The following is a 21,961-nucleotide window of genomic DNA, read 5'->3' on the forward strand; positions in this document are numbered from 1 at the left end:
GACTAAAATGAAGGATTATGTTATGTAAATATTAGTAGCATTAAAATAATTTTATTCCCTTTTATTTCATTTTACCAGTTTTTAAAACAAAGTGTATGGCTGTGATAGCTGTTTACTGGTAAAATACTAGTAGAGTCCATGTATAGAAGTAAAAGTCCTTTCTCCAGGAAACTGACAACGTAAATATGCAAAATGGAATGGACAAAAAATCCTGTGGGATTGACCGCATAGAATTAAAAGTACTTTGGGATCCAGCTTTAGGATGATTTGATTTTTCGGCAGCCATGAACTAAGGCTTAGATTTCTTAATTGTCATGTTAGGGCTAGTAGCCTATACATTTTAATGAAGATTTCTGAAGGAATGAGCTATGCCTTTTCTGTTTTTTCTTATCCCTGGTCTTTCTACTAAACTGTGTGTTGTTTCAATTTGGCAGATCTTTGTGTTGCTTATTGTTTAAAATTATTATTGCTATAGCTAATAATTTCCATTAAAGATTTGAAGTCTTTTGTGCAAGATGGATTGGACATAATGTTTCTAGAACTCTCTGTGTGGCTTTGCAGGTTTTTCCTTCTTTAAACACTCAATCAAACTTCAAAGTATTTAAAATTTATTAATTGTGCCAATTTAATTGAATTTGTTAAGATTTTCTTAAATCTTTCTTGCAGCATGTTAGTTGTAGAATGTGTAGTTGCTTTAGAGATGGAAAATACACACGTATTTCTCGTAATAACAGGGTTTGTATTAGATTTCTGGAAAATGTTGTTGTAATATAGGTGTATTTATGTTTTAAAGGATTGTTTCCATAGTCCTGCAAGATCTTGTGAAATAATAGAAAGAAACAGGATGGTGCATTTGTCTTTCCTGTAGCAGAGGGCAGTCACCTCTCCCCTTACATGACACATGAACTAAATTTTGCCTTCTCTTTCCCCTCATCAGTAATTTGATCCTGAGTATTGGATCTTTGGCCTTATCTTGATTCTTTAAAGGAAAATAATCTTTTGTTTTTAAATCTTCTCTTTTGAAGGCTTTGTCAGAGCTCTGAAGAGTTTTTACTTAGAGCTCTGACAAAATCATTGTTCCTGCTGAGCACAGCTGCTTTGTCAGATTACACACAGATCACTGAAGACAGAGTTTGCCAGCTTAGCATTTCATTTTGCATACTAAAGAAACTCAGTAATGGAAATATGCTTGGCTACATGGTTATAAAGATAAAATTATACCTGTTATATTAGCTAATTCCCCTCAGGTATAACTGAAATGGACTTCTGCACCTAATCAGACCGATGAAGAGCTGTGCCAGTTGTGCAGCGTGATGATTTCTATACCATGATTTCAAGGTTACAGTCAGAGGCCCACAGCACCTTTTAGTAGGTTCCATGTTCAGAAGTAACACCTGCCCAGTACTTGCAGGATGTAGGGATTTTTGGTATGTGATGTTATGGGTTTTTTTGTGGAGCAGATTTGGGACTTACGCCCTACTGCATCTTAATTGTTTATTATAAAACAAAGCAAAGCGAATTTTCAACGTTGTGGAAAAAACACAAGTCTTTGTGGTGTGGTTTTTCTTTCTCTTGGTGAACTCTGTTCGTGTAAGCTGGGCATGCATTTCATGTCACGTGGGCATATTTCTTTGGAGAGCTCTGAAGTGGATGCATGGGAATAATTGAATAAGCTGTAGAATAATATTCTAAGCAATAACACTCCTCCTCTTCCTTAGGAATATAAAACAAGCACTTACCTGTTTTTGAAGATAACTATTTATGTGAGGAGAAAAGCTAATTTAGAGGGCATTCCTTTAGATACTACATGATACCAGAAGAAAGAAACTACAAGAGATTAACTGATACTGCACGAAATTGAAACAAGAGAGGGGAAAGGAGGCCAAGAAGGAAATGTACTTGGCTCCTGTTCAGTAGAAACTGCTGCTAAATGCAAATGTCTCTGTCTGTGTTAAATTAGAATTTGCAACAAAATATATAATGATTTATCTCTTGGTTGTATATATGTGATTCCACTAATAATATGAACGGAAGTAATATGAAGTACACGGAGTGCTTACTGAATTTATAAATCACTTGCTACAGTCAGTTAAAAGTATTCCAAACATTCTTATATCCAACCCAGTTCTTAAACTTGTGTGTATGTAACTTTAGGCTAAAGAACAGTATCACAAACTATTCTGGGATAAATTTTAGCTGCAAATCAAAAGGGAAAATATATGACAAAAGTGAGTCATTGCTTCTGTGGAGTGCAGATGAGATTTCCGTTTAGTTTTGGTTGAATTCATTGTGCATTTATACACTAAGAGCTCACCAGAGATCTCTAAATCTCACTAATGTGGACTGCTGAACCAACATGGGATGATAACTGCTATAAGAAACTCATTCACCGCCTCAGCATATGCATGTATGTGTTATTTCTTCACATAAATGCAACCCTGCCAAGTTTTTTTGTCCTCAGACATGTTAAGTACACTCTTTGTAACTGAAGTCTGCATTGCAATCGAAGTCAGAGTTGCATCATGATTACTATGTCCTGTGTTTGACATACTATGCTGGTATAGTATTGGGGAAATCAAAACTATTCCAGGCAGTAGATAAGGGCAGGAAGAGGTTGCAAATTACATCTTTCGAATGATCATGTATTTGGTTAAAATATAAGCAAAATCATAACCAAACTTTTTTAAGGATACAAGGTACTAAAATACTTACCAATTTAGACTCTCTCTAATCAAAACATAAAATTGCCATATAAATAGAGATGTGTTATATTTGGAAAGAGAGAGCACAAAGCATTTTACAGTCTGTGAAATCACCTGTTTCTTCCTTCTGAGACATGTAGGTACATCTTACAATCATTGTACCTCAAGGCAATATTAGCATTTGCATGCTTTGTTTGCCAGTAGTGATTGTCTCAATAGCTGAGAGGTCTCCCGTGGACTTTGTGCCAAGTCTTGAAACTTCAGCTTTTATCTTAATCACTCAGCTGTCATCCTCTCCCCTGCAATAGCTGTTGTCCGTTGTCTACCTGGCTGGAGTCTAAAACAGTAGCCGGAAGGTTGCACTTGCTTAGACCACCTTGCTCTTTCAGGTTTCTGGGTTTTGTTCACAGTGGGAGACCCTCTCTCTGTGGCTCTGAGCCTTGGACCTATAATGGGGTCCTAGAGTCTGAGAAGGCAAGATCTGAACGGTGATCATGGCCAGTTGCTTCCTGCAGAAGCTGTATCCCTCAAACGGGCACAGCTAATGAGCCATGAGGGCTAGCTGGGAACATGACAGACCCCCGGGATTTGTGTCCTGTTCTGAGTACGCTGACACTGAGTTCTGACAGTGTCTCCCATCACATCCTCATAGGTAAGCTTAGGAAGTGTGAATTAGATGAGTGGACAGTGAGGTGCATTGAGAACTGGCTGAAGTACAGAGCTCAGAGGGTGTGATCAGGGGTGCTGAATCCGGCAGGAGGCCTGTGACTAGTGGTGTTCCCCAGGGGTCAGTACCAGGGCCTGTCTTATTCAACATATTCATCAATGACCTAGATGAAGGGACAGGGTGTATCCTCAGCAAATTTGCTGATGATACGAACCTGGGAGGAGTGGCAGGTACAACGGAAGGCTGTGCTGCCATTCAGTGAGACCTCGACAGGCTGGAGAGCTGAGCGGAGAGGAACTTAATGAGGTTCAATAAGGGCAAGTGTAGGGTCCTGCATGTGGGGAGGAATAACCCCATACACCAGTACAGGATGGGGGTTGACCTGCTTGAGAGTAGCTCTGCAGAGAGGGACCTTGGAGTTTTGGTGGATAACGGGTTGACTATGAGTCAGCAATGTGCCCTGGTGGCCAAGAAGGCCAATGACATCCTGGGTTGCATTAGGAAGAGTGTGGCCAGCGGGTCGAGGGAGGTCACCCTCCTACTCTACTCTGGCCTGGTAAAGCCACATCTGGAGTACTGTATCCAGTTCTGGGCCCCCCAGTTCAAGAGAGACAGGGGGCTACTGGAGAGAGTCCAGCAGAGGGCTACGAAGATGATTAGGGGGCTGGAGCATCTCTCCTGTGAGGAGAGGCTGAGAGACCTGGGGCTCTTTAGCCTGGTGAAGAGAAGACTTATAAATATCTAAAGGGTGGATGTCCAGAGGTCCCTTCCAACTCCTACCATTTTGTGATTCTGCGATTCTGTGATATGCTCATCCACAGCCAGTTATCATGGAGGTCAGAAAGTTTGGATTTTTGTCTATGTTAGCAATTTTTAACCACATAACAACATTGTGCTGCCAACTGTCACATTTAGTATTCATTATTAATTTTGAAGTCATGTATCAAAATAGCATTTTGATATAGCAATATCAAAATTCACTTTTAAGCCACTCAAAGGGCAATTCAAAAATTAATGTTATATGGGATATAATTTTATTTATAGCAGCACAAGGATTTTCTTGTATTTCTTTGATGTGTATTTCGGCTAACAAACCCTTTTCTTTTCCCTCCTTCCTCCTTCCTCTCTTATCTCTTCTGTTTTGTTTTTTTATTATTTTATCTTTTCCTTCTTTTTTTTTCTTGTCCTTTTTTTTTAAGGTGATTTGTAAGTTTTCCACAAGGAGGAAAGAATATCTACTGCTACATAAAAAACTGAGTCATGTACTAAACTGCAAATGTTCTTTGTATTTCTGAAATTGTTTGTTACAACCCCCACAAATTACTGTGAAATACCATTTCTGTTTGAAAAAGAGTTTGCCTTGACAATAATTCACTGAGTAAAATTGCAAACTGGTTTTATGTTTATATTCTCAAAGAGCTCAAAGCCTCCTCTGTGTATTTTGTCTTGAAGGAAGATCAGGCCAAAAGAAAGAACACTGAATGTTAAAAATGTGTGGTGTTTTTGGCTTCATTGTGAGTACTTTAGCTTAATAATTAGAAAAGCACATATGTGCAAAATTAACTTGAAAATCCTGGAAACAGCATTTGAATAACTTAAGGAACATCTCATTTTATAGGCATGAGTGGGTCATCAGACGCTATTATGAATAAAGACAACATGCCTTTAAATTGCTTTGGCAGCTAGAAGACACAGTTTACTTATTTAAGTACTGCTGAAGTGGTAGAACTAATGGTTTGCCAGTGGGCATGATGTCCCACATATTTTTGGAGGCAGGGGGAAATGGTATACGGCACTATCCCATATTGCTGTTTCTGAAACTATTCTGGAAGGGAGTCTAATACTTAGACCGTTACCAATGGATAGAAATATGTGGTTTCAGGTCAGCTGATCAATGAGTCATGTTGAGGTTGCTAACAGCTTTCCCCGTAAACAATGACATGGGTGACTTCAAAAAAAGTATGGATAGGAGTTTTTAAAATGTTAAGCTAGTGTCCTGAAAGCAAAACAGCATAAACTCATTAAGGTCACACTTTTTCACTGAATTTTCTATGCTGCTGGTAACAATGACTTGCTTTATCTGTTCCTTCTCTAATAATTTCTGTGTCCTTCCAACAGTGCCCCAGGTAGCTCAGTCAAGATAGGTGAGCCTCAGATCTTCAAGAAGAAAGATACAACGGTCATCTTCTCCCATACAATCACCTTTTTTTGTGTTGGTTGTGATTTTTTGTTTTACAGATGTGTACATCGAGAGACACAGTCACAGGCAGAGTAAATGCCTTCAGGCTGTCTGTGGGAACTGGGTTCAAAGTAGCGTTAATTTTGTGTACTACAGGGTTTCTCCATCATGGCTCAGAAAATGAATTCCTCCTCTCTCATGGATGCAAACTATGCTCAGCTGAGAGCACGTAACATTTGTTTCTGTCAGGAAGTGGTGGGTAGATGTTGATGCTGCCAGGACTGGCATGGGGATATCAGGATGCTTCATCCCTCTGTCCAGGTGTTCCCCTGCCTGCAAGGGAAAGGAACTCGCTCCCTGGTCCTCCTGACCATGAAAGCAGGTTTGACTCGTGTCAGGAAACCCAACAGTTTCCGTCTCAGAACGCCTGAAATATGGAAAAAGAAGAAGGAGAAACTTGAGAGGATCCCTACACCATATTTTGGCTTCATGCCAGAGACAGCACCAGCCTAGGTAAAGAAATGGAGAAATACTAGGAGTCAGTTTGGGGACTCCAGAATTAGAGAGTTTATATTAATAATGACCTTTATTATTTTGGAAAGGATAATAGAGAAGGAATAGAAATAGTGAAGTGAAATGAGAGCAAGGTAATGGACCCTCCTGCAGTGACTGATAATGAAGCATTTGCATGTAGAAGGAAATGGAAATCTGTGGACAAGAGCCTCCTGCTGTACAGTTCTCCCAGAAATTTTGGAAATTCAGAAAAGATTTTGTCACAGGCAATAAGGAAATGTCTGGAGGCTGTGTTGCATTTAGAAAGTGTTCCCAGATGAAGATATTTGTAAGGAAGAATGGGTGAGCTGCCAAACTCATAATGAATCTTTGGGTTAGGGCCAGAGGCCAGTGAGTTTGGGAAAAGGCTCAGAGCAAGGATGGGGCCAGGGAGTACAGAGGCAAGTCTTGGACCCAGGGTCTGTCCCAGAGCTGGCAAGAGATGGAGTCACCTGCAGAACCAAGTGCAGTATGTATGCATGCCAAGAAAGGGGTACCGAGCAGTTTCTAACATTTACATCAGAAACTAGGTATGATTATGTCTGAAATATGCCATACCATCCTTTGACCTTCTTTGAATTAAAGTGAGAAAAAAGAAAAGGAGTGGAAGCTAGCTTGCACAAAATGTCTCACTAGAGCCAAGAAGTGCTTGGAATTACCACTATTCTTCATTTACTCTTGGCAACGACCACAAAATGTGTTTTCCAAACAGGAATGTTACATTAACTGCTAGGTACTTCATGCTTGATCTTTGCAAATGAAGCTACTGCAGTTTCCTAGAAGGTGTATGTAGGTAATACACAGATATGTCTTTCTTCCCATCTGAGCATTTTGATCTTGGTATATTTATGAATGAATTGCAGTTTTGAGTAATGTTTGCTTATATGATTGTATGGCAAGAAGATTAAACCTTGATGAACTGAGAAATCTTTTGGAAATAACAGACCCGTTCTTTCAGACTGGATATTTAGCTAGGGAAAACCAGAATTCTGGACTTTAAGAACAAATATTTGACACCCAGCAAGTTCACACATTTTAAAACAAATTTGGTAGGATTTATATCGAGATTGATAAAGCAAGAAGTTGTAAAGAAAAGAGAGGCAAGTAAAGGTGAGGGCTAGAGGGAAAATGAAATAATAAAATGGCAAAGAAAGAGGAATTTAGGAAGAAGTTTTATAAGGTACTAGCTGAGAGAGTAGTTTTCTTCTCTTTTATTTAATTCTGAGTGAAGACTTTTGTTCTGTTACTTAAAGGTAGACTAAAAATAATCCTGGTGTTATTGCTGGCAGTGTTTCAGGACACGTAATTTTTGGAATATACATTACTGTAGAGTGAGCTAAGAAACACAATACATTGAGTCTTAAAGTTGCCGTTAATGTGTTGCCTGCTCGGGCAGTAATTTTTCCATGATCTCATTTTTTTTTTAACTGATCTCATCATTCCTTTTCGCTTAAATTGTCTTAGTCTGTAACAAACATCTTCATGGAACTAATATTTACTTGTTATAAATTACTTTTTTTAATGTCTTAACTTTGCTGTAGTATTTACATAATTGAGTTAACCTTCTTTTGCTTTGCATACAGCAATAGCCTTCTTTAACATTTATCCATTCTCATGTGTTAGGATAAAGACCTACATAACAAAATAAGCAATATCCAGATTTTTTATTAAGGCACCATAAAGATGTAGGACAACAATAGAAAATAAATATCTAATTTATAAACAATCAATCTTTTCAAGAGAGCTTTTTTTGCAAAAACTTTTGAAAAATCACCATTTAAAACTTGGGTCCTTTGAATGTGTTCGTTTTGAATATCCCAAAATGGAAATGTTTGAAGAAATTAAACAGTGCCAGAGGACATTCTTGGGTACTGGGACTTCACTGTTATTGTTGCTGTTAAATTGCTGGAGCTGTCTCTGGCCCACAGTGGTTAGCACTCCCCAAGCAATCCCCATGCGTGATTCAGAGACTACAGGGGTATAGGGATTGTTCCCAGTAGGCAGCTTGCATACAGCCACTCCATTTTAGTGGGAAGGTGAGTTTAATACTGTGGATGCAGGCCAGCTCTATCTTAGGCTGCTCTCCGGCACTGAGGCCAGCAGTATAAAACAGCCTGATTCTGTACTGCTAAATACCTTGAGCTTACAGAGTGGTTGCATCCACTTTGCTTATTAGGATGGGTCCCTGGCTCATACTACTTCCCATATCATGCCTGAGGATTGTTTGAGTAAATGTTAATTGTCCTAGGACAAACAATACCAGGAACTGTTCTAATGATTTAGCAGCCTACAAGAGTCAATTCCAATGCCCAGGAAAACTCCATGGTGCTGCTTTAGTTATATTAAGGCAGTGTAACATTGATCAGAAATAAGCTGAGAGGGTACAAACACACTCTCGGACAGACACCCTGGGTGGGTGAGCAAAGTCAAAGCAGTGTGAGCTTCGTTAAAGCCAAAGTTGAGGCCTGAGCATAATTTGCTTTGAGAAAGGAGTAGAAGGAAAGCTGCAGGGATCAGAGAAAATAATTTGATAGAATTTTGAGCTTAGGGGAAGTTAAGATGCTCAATATGAAATATTCTTTTAAGCATTGTTTTATGTGTCTCTTGGTAATTGGATCCCAGCTGGATTCTTCCAAGTAGAACTGAAATTTTCTTGCACTGTTAACTTTCATTAAGGCATCACTGTAACTGTCATTTACAGACAAAATGGATATTGAGTGGAGGAGGAGAACATATTTACTATTGACTTGGCCTTTTCTTCCTTTGCCTTGTCTGTCCTTGTCTTGCCTCTCCTGGCCTTGCCTTTGAGTAATACAACTCACACCGAGGTTTTTTTTTAACTTTTGTGTTGGCAATACCAAGCCTCTGCTGACTTAGAAGCAGGTTTATGGATGAGTAGCTCTTTTCAATAAGTATGTCACTTTTCATAAGAAGAGTGGAAGGGAATTACTTTTGGGTATGAGGATGTTTGCCAAAGCTATGATAAACTTCCCTGTTTAAAATGAGAGCTGGTAAGAGGAAGAGGTTATGGTTTACAGGGCAAATGCAAAAGCATGCAACCACTAAAAAGGTATCACTGAAAGCTTATCTGAGAGGATGAGTGTTCAGATCTGTTAGTCATTACTGATTGCCACTCCTCAAAATACCACCCACCTGGAGTTTTGCATAGTAAAAGAGTTACATCTGATTTTTCACGGCGCCTGTCTCAGCTAAATCAACTTTAAGAATTGCAAGGTTATTAAAAATTCCCACCAAATCAGAAGACAAAAATATTAAATACATTTTGATTTGGAAATGTTTGATATTTCTATATATAGAATTTTGCTAGTGAAAGTAGTTTTGAAATTTATTGTATTACGTTCAGGCTGATAGATTTTTCTCCAGTAATTTATCACAATGGGGTGTGTTTCTCATAGTAGTATCCACTAATGCTATCCAGGTTTTTTCCCACCCACCAAGATTCATGCCTGACTTCAAAATAGATAACCGAGTGTCTTCAGACTGGGATCCAAATCTTTATATTCAAATTAAAAGGGCTCGACACCATGGCTCTAGTTTGGACTTGTTTTAAGAGAAGTAAAATAGCAGTCATTTTACCCTTCTCCCTTCTCTGTCCTTCCCCTCATATACACACACATATTCTTAGCCTTTTTTTCTGTAATTATCTTTCTTTCTTTCCCCTTGCTCTGCTCCCATAAATCATATCTTAATGTTATCTTTGTATTACAGCCGTGCTGGAATATTTCATATTACATTAGTAATAATAATTAGTAATTAGATATGTCACTAAGATAATAAGATGGAAAATAGTTATGTCAGGATATCTGTATCCCATTAGAACTGGAATTTTGTTTCTTCTCAATTTGGCTTGCATTCAACATCCTCTGATTTGGAAAGAATAAGCAACTCGAGCATATTCCTATACTTGTGAATAAAGCCATACTGTAGACTGCACATGAATAAATTCAGGCAGTCATTTTTTGTCATCAAAGAGCATTTGTATTCTATGCCCACAAATGTTCTTGGTAATCTATGAAAGAGGCCTCTGAGTTAACAAGTGAAAACAGGCATCTTTCTCACCCCTTGCCTTGGCAGAAGTGCATGCTTAGCATTCATCAGCAGTCACAAGTGAACTCATGTAAAGGCTTGTCTACAGGCAGATATTTTTCCAGTTATGTCTTTGATTGGCCCACTTGTACAGTATGACATGAGCTTTAATTATACAGTCAAATACTACTTTTCCACTGAGCATTTGCCTCATTCAGTGCATAAGATGAATGAGAGTGCACTGGGAATTGGATTGGGTTGGGCAATACGAGAGATTACTGATTAGGGGTATCTCAGCTTAGTAAAATGAGGATGCCACTGCAGTTTGATGAGCATTCTTGCCTCCTTTAATCTTTCAGGTCATGTAGATGAACAGGCAACTAGCTACCTCACAGGTTTATTCATAGCCACAGGAATTTAAGAACATTGAGTGAAGCCATAGGTCTATCTAACCCCGTGTCCTATCTCTGACAGCAGTCAAAAGTGGATGCATAGGATAAAGTTTAAGGACAAGACAATTCTACCTGCAGGTATTCCCCCAACTGCCATGCTTTTGTGGCTCAGGGATTTCCTAATCTGGAGGTATCTTTAGTGTAAATATTAAACTTCAGTTGATTTCTCTTCACCAGCATCCCATTAAGCCCTTTTAAAGTCCTTTTAATCTTTTGCCATATATGCTGCCTTCTGTGGCAAGGCTCATGGCTCACCTCCCCCTGCTTGCCTTAAGCCTGCTGTGTGCTGGTTTTCTGTGAATGGTCAGACTCTATCCATTCTCATTGGGCAACTCAGGCATATGTGTCATATTCTTTCAAAAAAGAAGGATGCCGAGCCAGATGTACCCAGGGTCCCAGAAAGCTTGTAGATTGCCCAGAAGACAGCCAGCCTTCCCTTCTGCTGTTATCTGTGATAGCTTGGCCTACCTGCCTGTGCTATTGACAGATATAGACATACCCTGTCGTATTTCTGCTTCAGTGGTTCTTGGAAAAAGAAAGACTGCTAATGGGTGAAATAGAAGAGTTCAGGAATGAGTGGTCTTTTGGCCAAGTTGAGTGCCACTGTAGACAACAGGATGTTCTCTCTGATGCAGCCACAGAATTTCTGTGTGATGCTGTGCTAGTCCAATAGACGAGACTTTTCCCAGATGGCTGTTAATTATGCGTTTGAAATCATGGGGTTTGATTTGCAGAAGTGCTGAGCCCTCACAGCTGCAGTTGACGTCATTGAGAGCTGTACTTTGTACATGCAAAGTGCTGCTTAATGCCAAGTTCCCTGAAAAATCAGTCCCTTTGCGTCTCGTATCGCTCACTGCAATTAACAGATGCTTTTGACCTGGATTTCTTCGTGTTCTTTTTCTGTTTGTGGTGGAGGACTGATACCATCCTGACTCATTAGAGTGCTGGATTTCTAAGTTCCCAGGCACTACCGCAAAAAGCATCACAGTGCAGCCCACTCAAATAGCAACTATGTAATTCAGAGGGGGTTTCCATCCTGCATGCAGTATGAGGTCAAAATCTCCACCACAATAAAACAGGGATTGGCACAAGTACCTACCCATTCCACTGTTGTTAGCCATTCTGGGCACTGATCTCACAAAAAAGAAATATATACATACTGCTCATGTAACAGTCAGCTTTTGTTTACTGGAGGCTGAACTTACATTGCCAAAGTAGCCTTAGTTCTGGCATCTCCTATTTTTCCTGTATTTTCCTAGCAATTGTCAGGGTGTTTGTTTAGACAGAATGTTTGAGACATCAGGTCAACCTGAACTGATTTCATTGTGACATTCTTGTAAATGCATTTTGCCTTCCAGAAAATACTTGCAACAACAAACGTCTGGACCTTGTCTTCATCATTGACAGCTCTCGCAGTGTACGTCCTTACGACTTTGAAAAAGTGAAGGAGTTCATTTTAACCATCTTGCAGTTTCTGGACATCAGTCCTGGAGCCACCCGCGTAGGTCTGATTCAGTACGGCAGCACTGTCAAACATGAGTTTTCACTGAAGACATTCAAGAGGAAGCAGGATATTGAAAGAGCGGTGAAGAGGATGATGCACCTGGCAACTGGCACCATGACTGGACTGGCTATTCAGTATGCAGTGAACATCGCATTTTCGGAGTCAGAAGGAGCTCGACCTCTGAAGGAGAATGTGCCCCGAATTATCATGATAGTGACGGATGGGAGACCTCAGGATCCAGTGGCAGAGATTGCCACTAAAGCACGTAACTCAGGAATCCTGATTTTTGCCATTGGTGTGGGAAGAGTAGATATGAACACGCTGAAGTCCATTGGGAGTGAACCGCATGAAGAGCATGTGTTTCTGGTTGCTAATTTCAGTCAGATTGAAACACTTACCTCTGCCTTCCAGACTAAACTTTGTGGTAAGGTTTTTATCTATAGATTTGAATGCATAAGTGAAAGTAAAACACAGGAAAAAAAAATAGGCATTATAATTAAGCTTTTTTTTTTACAGGAAACCTTATCTATTAGAATATATATGTTTTAAAAAAGAGAGACTAGCTAGACAACATTCAGAACAGCAGTTATACATATGGGGAAAAACTAATTCTACTGCTAAGTGCCATAAAATGTGATCTAATTCCTAGTGGTCATAAGCTGCAAGGCAAACACACATATCATGATTTTCCTATTCATTGCATAATATCAATAAATTTACAGCCCTCTGCTATTTGAATATTAGGTAAGTTGTTTGTCGTGGTTTAACCCCAGCCAGCAACTAAGCAGCACGCAGCTGCTCTCTCACTTCCACCCACCCCAGTGGGATGGAGACGAAAACTGGGGAAAAGAAGTAAAACTCAAGGGTTGAGATAAGAGCAGTTTAATAATTGAAATAAAATATAACAATAATGGCAATTGAAAGGCAGATAACAAAAAGAGAGAGAAAGAAAACCCAAGAAAGACAAGTGATGTGCAATGCAATTGTTCACCACCCGCTGACTGATACTCAGCCAGTCCCTGAGCAGCGATCGGCCCCTCCCGGCCAACTCACCCCCAGTTTACATACTGGACATGACGCCCTATGGTATGGAATATCCCTTTGGCTAGTTTGGGTCAGCTGTCCTGGCCATGCTCCCTCCCAGCTTCTTTTGCACTGGCAGAGCATGGGAAACTGAAAAGTCCTTAACTTAGGATAAGCGCTGCTCAGCAACAACTAAAACATCACTGTGTTATCATCACTGTTCTCACACTAAATCCTAAACACTGTACCAGCTACTAGGAAGAAAATTAACCCTATCCCAGCCAAAGCCAGTTTCATCTATTGATTTTAAATGTGATCTCCCCTGATATTGAAACTTCAAACTGATAAACAGTCTTTTGGTTATTAAAAAAATTCTTCAGAGTTCGTGGATTCCTCTTTCAAAGCTTACATATTAATTCTGTGTGAACAATTATCTCTGTGCATGCCTTGTGACTGGAAGGCTGGAGAGCTGGGCAGAGAGGCACCTAGTGAGGTTCAATAAGAGCAAGTGTAGGGTCCTGCATCTGGGCAGGAATAACCCCGTGCACCAGTACAGACTGGGGGTCGACATGCTAGAGAGCAGCTCTAGCTGCTAGGAGAAGGACCTGGGAGTTGTGGTAGACAAGTAGACAACATGAGCCAGCAATGTGCCCTTGTGGCCAAGATGCCAATGGTATCGTGGGGTGCATTAAGAAGAGTGTGGCCAGCAGGTCGAGGGAGGTGGTTCTCCCCCTCTGCTCTGCCCTGGTGAGGCCACATCTGGAGTATTGTGTCCAGTTCTGGGTCAACCAGTTCAAGAGGGACAGGGAACTGCTGGAGAGAGTCCAGAGGAGGGCCACAAGGATGATGAGGGGACTGGAGCATCTCCTACGAGGAAAGGCTGAGGGATCTGGGGCTTTTAAGCCTGAAGGACTGAAAGGCGACCTTATCAACACTTATAAATATCTAAAGGGTGGGCATCAAGAGGATGGGGCCAGGCTCTTTTCAGTGGTGCTTGGTGACAAGACAAGGGGCAACAGGCACAAACTGGAGCACAGGAAGTTCTGTCTCAACATGAGGAAAAACTTCTTTACATTAAGGGTGACAGAGCACAGGAACAGGCTGCCCAGGGAGGTTGTGGAGTCTCCTTCCCTGGAGATACTCAAAACCAGCCTGGACGTGGTCCTGTGTAACCTGCTCGAGGTGAACCTGCTTTAGCAGGGGGTTGGACTAGATGCTCTTTCAAGGTCTCTTCCAACCCCTACCATTCTGTGATTCTGTGATTCTGTGAAGCGAGACACAGAGACATCCATCTGTTGTTTTCATTCCATCCATTTTAAATACAGAAATTTAGGAAAAGCCATTACAGTGATATTATTCATTCATGCAATAAAGCAAATAATATTTTAATAGGTATTAATTGACAACAGAGAAATTGCTTCCATCTGTAATTCCCTGATAAAAAATTACCTTTTATGAATATCGTGACATACATGATTAATTTTATTCCAATCTGTGTACTTAATATAATTTTCTTTTTTATTTTTTTCTGAGATAAATATGAAAGATCTTCATACAGATTTGGCATGAAGCTGAGGCATTTTCAGCAGAGTCCAGAAAAAGAGTGCATGGTGAGACTGAATGCTCACTCATCTCTAGGGATGCTTTTGCCAGAAAAGAACTGAGGCTTATTGTCAGGATAATCTGGAGAATTTTCCTTACTTGGTCTTTTCCAAAGTTGTTTCAAAGAGCAACAGGGCTCCAGCTGAACTGCATCAGCACAAAACACCATCACAGACATTCATCAGTTAATAGATTTTTTCCTGTTTCTTCCTTGCTGTATTATTAGCTGGAGTAGTAAGATGCATTTAAAAACCAAGAAAAAGTAAACTAAACATGGATTGAGAATTTAAATGGAATGAACAGCAAATGCTTCAAAATTTCATCTTACTGGATTATTTTAATTGCATTTTAGAAAGAAATCCAGTACAAATACCACTTACTCATTTTTTTTTTCTGACTAGGCGATGTCCAGTAAATGTATTAGAGTTTTATAGCTCACTTTTAAACCAAATACATGTGGTCCTCGATAAAACCAGACCTCCTGCAGATGGAGGAGTATGGAGGTGACAAGGATTGCTGCTGCCTCCTTTTCTCATGGAATGCCTTCACAACATTTGCTGTGTCAGGAATTGAAGGTGAGATCCAAAAACGCACTTAAAAACCCAGGCCCAGATGCAACAGGGAATTTAAGCTGTTAGATTCTTATGAATTTCAACTAAGGAACTAAATTTCAGATAGGATCCTTAATATTTTGTTAAGTCTGGGCTGTGAAGCAGTGTTCAGCTTGCTGAATTTCGAGATGGCAATCTAAGCATCCGTAGCCTCTGCTTCCTAGAGCACCTACATTCCTCCCGGGAAATTTGGTTAATTTTTTTAAGTCCTCCCCAGTGTGGACCCAGAGGCAGTATCATTGTAGCTGAGTCCAACATCTGGACACTTTGTTTCTTTGCTAGTGCAATTAAAGACACCCCTCTGGTCAAGTCTCCTGGCATGCATGGGCTTCATGCTATGGGAAAACACCTTGGCACCTGAGCTGTCCTTGTGTCTGGATTGCCCTTATGTCTGTGGTAATGTGTCTTCATGGTTCCTGTGAAGATAAGAGAAAAACCTGGCCAAGTGATGAAGCTCTGTGGGGAAAATAAAAAGTAAACCAAACTAACCACTCTTTACCCAGTGCCTAGCAGCTATATTCTCAGAAGAGTCAATGTAAACTGGCTGTGCTTCATCCTCTGCTAAGTCAGACTTTCCCTACAGTTGCTGCCTCTGGCTGCTAAAGATTTGGGGGGTCAGAAACAGCAGTTGAAGCCAGGGGTCCCAGGGGCCTAGTTTTATTACCATTTATTTATCAGCAAGGTAAAATAGAATCAAACAGTATCCTGGGAAATCAGAGGCATGAGGAGTGAGACAAGAGTTGAAAACTCAGAAATGGGGACAGAATCCAGGAAGGGAGGTGGAGACTGAATTAAAGAAGCGTGAGAAAGACAGAAGTTGAGATGGAGCGTTCAGTAGCAAATAAAGTCTTTATTATTCTCCTGTAAAGTAGATGGTGCTGTCACCCCCATGTTACATTGGAGGAACGGAGGCACAGAAGCAGTCTTAAGACTGTCAAGATAGCCCACTAATTTTAAATATTTGACTCAGTGCAATTCCTGGTCTGATTTTCTGGGGCAATTAACATTTTTAGACATAAGTATAACATACCAGTCACAGCTCTACAGCCTTCACTTGCAGCCGAGAGAGGCCTGCATTCTTGCAAGTCCAAATTCAGGTGTCTCTAGCTGAACACATACAGTGTGAAGGTTGATGCTTGCTTGAAGATACTGATATTATTGGTTTGCCCAAAATCAAATAAGGACCCTGTGACATAGACAGAGATAAGATGTAATTCACAAGGCTCACATTCAAATTCCTTATCTATGAGATCACCCTTTCTATTACTTCAGTCACTGGCTGTGTCCACCAAACACCTACTGCAACAAATGAACTTGCAGAAATCATACAGACAGCAGCCTCCTTCACCACAGAAATCTGATTGATGATTCTTTGAAATGGGTGCAACAGAGACACTTGGGAAAAAATTTTGTATAGTAGTGTATCAGAAGATTGGTAACAGATGGTAACAGTATGTCCTCAGAAGGAACTGAATTATTGGGATGCCTGTCATTGAATGCTTCTTTTTTCTTTTCTTTTTTTGATTACTTAGTACTGTGTTTTGCAAGTTGTTTTCTAGTCATTCTTCTTTAGTATTGTGCTGTGTGTTGATTTTCTTCATTCAAGAAATTGAATGTCCTCTAGAACAGTTTGTACTTAAATTCCGCTTATTTTCTAAATTTGAATGTGGTAGGTTTGTTTCATTGTTTTCTTGGGACCAGCAAGTAATTAGTGTTTCCTGATCCTCTGTTGTGTATTTGTATGTTGTTTATGTCTCCATTTCACATGTAATTTCATGTCCAAAAAACATGCCACCTATGTCAACCAGACAGAAAATATCTGAATTCCTACTTTTTTTAGGAATAGATATATAGTACTGTTTGTTAAGGGTTTTTTTTTTACACTCTTATAGGCTTAAGCTTCCATTTTTGTCTTTACTGGCAGCACTTAATTTTAAATTTCTAAATTATTTCAGTAAAATTTTCTACACTTTTTTTTTTCAGTTGTGACCACAAGTAGGTAAGACCAGCAGTTAGTAACATTTTATGTTTTCTTCTTTCAGTGCCACATATGTGCAGTACAGTTGAACATCACTGTGATCACTTCTGCATAAACACCCCTGGCTCCTACATATGCAGATGTAAACAAGGATACATTCTGAATGCTGATGAGAAGACTTGCAGCAGTATGTTTTCTTTCTTAACTTTTCTCTTTCATGCTCCCAAAAGTGCGTAACATCACATACCTTCTCTGTTGGGCTCATAAAGGACTCAGTTCAGTATATAATTAATGGTAATCATCAGAAAGAGTCTGAAAAGGTGAAGTTGTAATTCTTTTCCTTGGTTTCTGTGAACGAAGTTGTTATAAACCTTTCTGAAATACATCAAGCTACTGTCAGCACTGGAGTGATGTGGGCATTTTTGCTGCTGTGTCGAAGTGTCTTCAGACCCTTTGGCCTACAGCAGGAAACTGCTTTTGAGCTGCTCACCTCCTATGCTGTTGAGCTATGGGATAAGTTACTTTTAGGAATCTCTGTTTTCTAGTCCTTCTCACCAGTATCTTTCGCCAAATGTAGACATTTGTCATATGTATGTGTGTGAATTATAGGCAAATGTTTTGTGTTAAATGGAACAAATTCAACATTTTATTCATGTTTTACTTTTCTCAAGAAGACGCAAAAAAAAAATCAATCCAATCTGGAATATTTCCTGATTGTTATTTGGTTTAGCAGCTGAGCCAAGACAAGAATAGTGACAAGAACAATTTTTCACACAGCTTATTTTCTCTGCTTCCGCATATTTGCCATAGCTCTTCAGAAAGAGGGTGATCAGAATCCCAAATGTTGACTCCAACATTTCAGTAATATTCTCTAACCTGTTATTTTCATTGTGTCCCTGTTAAAATGCTTGTCATTTAAAACTTTTTTATCCTTTCAACCTTTCTTTTAGAACCTTCTCATGCTGTTCATTTTCTTAAAGAATTTTTAAGAAAGAATTTTTCTGCTTTCAATTTTCTGGAAATTATTTGAAATTAAAAATTTCTTTTTTTAAATTTCCTCTCACACATTTTCCCTATCCTCAGCCCTAACATCAATTTTGGCAATTGTTTTTTTTTTGTGAGTCAATTAAAAATTTTTGATTACAAGTATGAAAAAAATCTTTATTTCGTCATCTTCTTTTTTTATTGTGTTACATTTCCATAGTTTTTATCAGCCAGCAGTCCAGCTTTTGGGCACTGCACTGCTTCAAATTACAGATTAATTTCCAAGAGAGTTTTGGAATTGTGTGTGGTTTTCCTACTGGTGACCCATGCACAGTAGCCCTCAATATGTTCCCTCTCCACCATTTTTCAAAGCCCATTGCTGCATTGCTTCACTTTTTTTTTTTGGCTATGACCCAGTCTTATATTAGTTATCCCCTTACCTGTCACACATGATTTGCTTGACTGGGTACTTGTTTTGATCGTCTTTCAGATGATACTAGAATGCAGTTTGCTGAGTATGAAAGAGAAATGAGTCATTTGATGTGTTTGTAGCCTATTTCTAATGGACTTTTTTCTGTATCACCAAACTACAAACTAATTTTGGCAATTAGCACTGGAAATCTGCTATTGAGAGCCATTAAACTGGCCTTAAATGTGCTAGGGTGGTGCAAATCATTGGTGAAGGAGGGCGTGATACGGAGGCGGTCTAGACAAGGTCAGACCATCATGTCAAAAAACTCCTCAGAGAAGTAACAGAATTCATGAGGAAGGGGACCAAGCCTGGACAAACTGGACAGCTTATTTCTGGAGGTAAGGGGAATCATGCTGATAGAAAAGCCCCCAGTCTGTGACCATTTTAGTTACTTTCATGGGCTGTTGATTGTCCACAAGTGCACAGAAACAACATGTTCCCCACTTGACCTCTAGGTTAAATAAATCTTCATCATATTTATGTTTAGTGCAATACATGATCAACATAAACCAGATATATTTATCTAAGGCTTGGGTGTATTTGTCAGCTTTCATGAACAAATAGTTTCCTTACGTATATATTTTAACACTTTCTAAATTAAACAATGCAGAAAAGATGAATGGTATGTACCTGAAGTTATAGTCTCTTTTCATTCTTTTGTACCTAAAGTTGCACTCTTTTTTCATTCTTCTGTTCCCTTTTTTTTATGTTATGAGAGTACACCATATCAGTATCCAGTTCTTAAAAGCCCTTAACCAAATGCAGTCAGCAATGAATTGACAACTTTGCTTCAGGCTGGAAAAGGGTGAATTTCTGTTTTGAACAGATGATAGTTTTCTTTCTTGATACATTTAATTATAACATTATTTCTAAAAATATTAGTTTCTCACATTGAAGGAAGAACATCTGCCATGCTTGTGATTTGTCACTTTCCACATGGGTGGGGGAAGGCAACTCAGCTATCTTCCAGAACAAAACTAGGGAAAAAAAAAAAAAATTTTGTTTAACTTGAAATGTTCTTAACCATCTTAAGATAGTTTGTCATCCATGCAAAGGGTGCTCCTTTCACATACTCTGGTCTAACTTTTCTAGAGAAGAGTTGTTCTGTCAGATAATGGCTATTCTTTACTCATTACACTGTATTTGTTTAACTTAATCTCTTCCATTCTTCTCTAGAGATGTTAAAATCTTACATTAATACACAAAATAGAAGAAAAGAGGAAATGTAGCTGCAACAAGCTGAAAAAGTATCTATTTGTACGTGTTTATACTGAACAAGAGAGTTAAACCACTGTTTATGCTGTTCATCATCCCACTTGATATGAAGCAGCCAGCTATAAAAGAAAATTCATATTTGCTTAGCTAGTTTCTTCAAACGTGTTCCAAAAGCCTTTTTTTGTAGCTGTAAATGCTCATTATGTGTTGAGCAGTCTTTGGGCCTGATCCTCAGCAACACGAAGTACTCTGCTTTCCAAAGATATCATTGGGGAAACTTGGGGTTCTCAGAAAGCTTTAGTCTATTGAAAAGAAAACCCGATGTGCTTCATTCAGCCAAGTGCTGAACTGACCTCATTTGTTGTAGTAGTTTTTCTAAGGAGATCTTTTGCTTGGGAGGGGTAATTTGCTATGGTATTTTGCACAAAACTGAAAAATTATAGAACTCAGAAATTAAATACCCCCAAGTCTTTTGGTGTTGTGCTTTCCTTTTCTTTCCTTTTCCAACCTTGCCATCATTTTCTGGGAGGGTTATGCAAAAAAAAAGAAAAAAAAAAAGACAGAAATAAACACTTCTTTTTTTTTTTTTTTTCCAAAAAACCCCTGAAGAATACCCTTTGAACTTTTTAGAGAAACACAGTCAGGCAACCCTACTAGGCACCATTGGTCCATCAATAGTTGTTGCCTTCACCTGAAGGAATGAGCTCCTCAGCTTTGAGTGATTGTTCCTGCTGGCATAAGACTTTCACTCTTTGACAGAACATTGGCGTGATCTGTGTTGAAATAAGCTTATCTCTAAGGAGCTGTTCATACCTTCCTGAAATTTATTTTTGAGCTATAGTCTACCTGCACATTATAGAAGGTCAAAGAATTTAATATTCATGCAATTATGTTTTGTAGCTCAGGACCTGTGTGCTGTGGAAAGACATGCCTGCGAGCAGATTTGTGTGAACACACCTGGGTCTTACGTCTGTCAGTGTTATGAAGGGTATGAGCTTGATGCAAATGGAAAGAATTGTGTTGGTGAGTATGAGTTTAGCAATTCACATTTATCTCTTGACACAAACCAAAGGGAAATACAGTGTAAATTAATATCCAGTTTAGCCATGGAGTATGATGGGAAGCTCTCTTCTATATGTGGTAGATAAGGAAGAACACATATTGGCATGTTCGTAGGCCTTTACTGATAATGAATGGTGACTTGGGAAAATTGTTCCAAATAATTTCACACAGAAAGTAACATTGCTGTTTTGAAACAACACACCAGATATTTTATAGATCCATGTAGGTGGCCAGCAATGTACTGGCATGATACATGTGGCCATTAAAAAACAAAGCCAGACAAACTCAGTAGCTCCTCTTCAGACTGAAGTTACACATGGGAAAACTTGCAAGTGGACAATTTATTGCCATTTCTCACTTGGTTTTATGGTCATGCCAGCAGAGATTTCAAACTCTTTTTGGGAGGATTAAAAAAAGTTTAGCCCCCCTCAAGAACCCATCCACTATGTGCCTTTGATTTTTGCCATGGGCAGTAAAGAAACAAACATCAGCTCTAAGAATTATAACTCCAAAGACTGCATGTGGAAACACAGTATAATAATTTTTTTAACACAAAATATACTTCCTTCTCCTTTAGCGTATAAGTATCTCACTCTTCTTCCCCATTTATACACAGTAAATATTTTTAGGATGATCTTTTTCACCAACCATTTAGCTTTCTTGCAAATTTTTCATCCCATGCTACATTTTGGGAAAATACTGTCTTCTCATATCCACCACAAAAAAAAACCCTAGAGTCCTTGAAAAAAAATCGCCTTATTTGTTAGGCATTCTCTTCAGGCAAGCACTTAAATGCATGCATAATTTCAAACACATGCTGAAATCCCATGGAAGTGAATCCAAGTGAATCCTTGGCCCCAAATCTGCCACAGGCCACCACAATGCTTTTGTCCAACAGCTTACTCTTTCTT

At 39.2% G+C, this 21,961-nt stretch overlaps 1 protein-coding gene across 2 annotated transcripts in view; it reads left to right on the top strand.

The window, feature by feature from the left end:
• Positions 1-21,961, top strand: part of MATN2 (matrilin 2) — a 66,869-nt gene that overhangs the window by 2,387 nt on the left and 42,521 nt on the right. For both annotated transcript variants that reach the window (XM_086465075.1, XM_086465077.1), the window contains exons 2-4: positions 11,958-12,527; positions 17,382-17,504; positions 20,889-21,011. In XM_086465075.1, the coding sequence (XP_086321201.1) occupies positions 11,958-12,527; positions 17,382-17,504; positions 20,889-21,011 (816 nt within the window). The remainder of the gene's footprint in view (positions 1-11,957; positions 12,528-17,381; positions 17,505-20,888; positions 21,012-21,961) is intronic.

Source organism: Leptosomus discolor, chromosome 5, assembly GCF_034619465.1.
Source record: "Leptosomus discolor isolate bLepDis1 chromosome 5, bLepDis1.hap2, whole genome shotgun sequence".
Taxonomy (NCBI): Eukaryota; Metazoa; Chordata; class Aves; order Leptosomiformes; family Leptosomidae; genus Leptosomus; species Leptosomus discolor.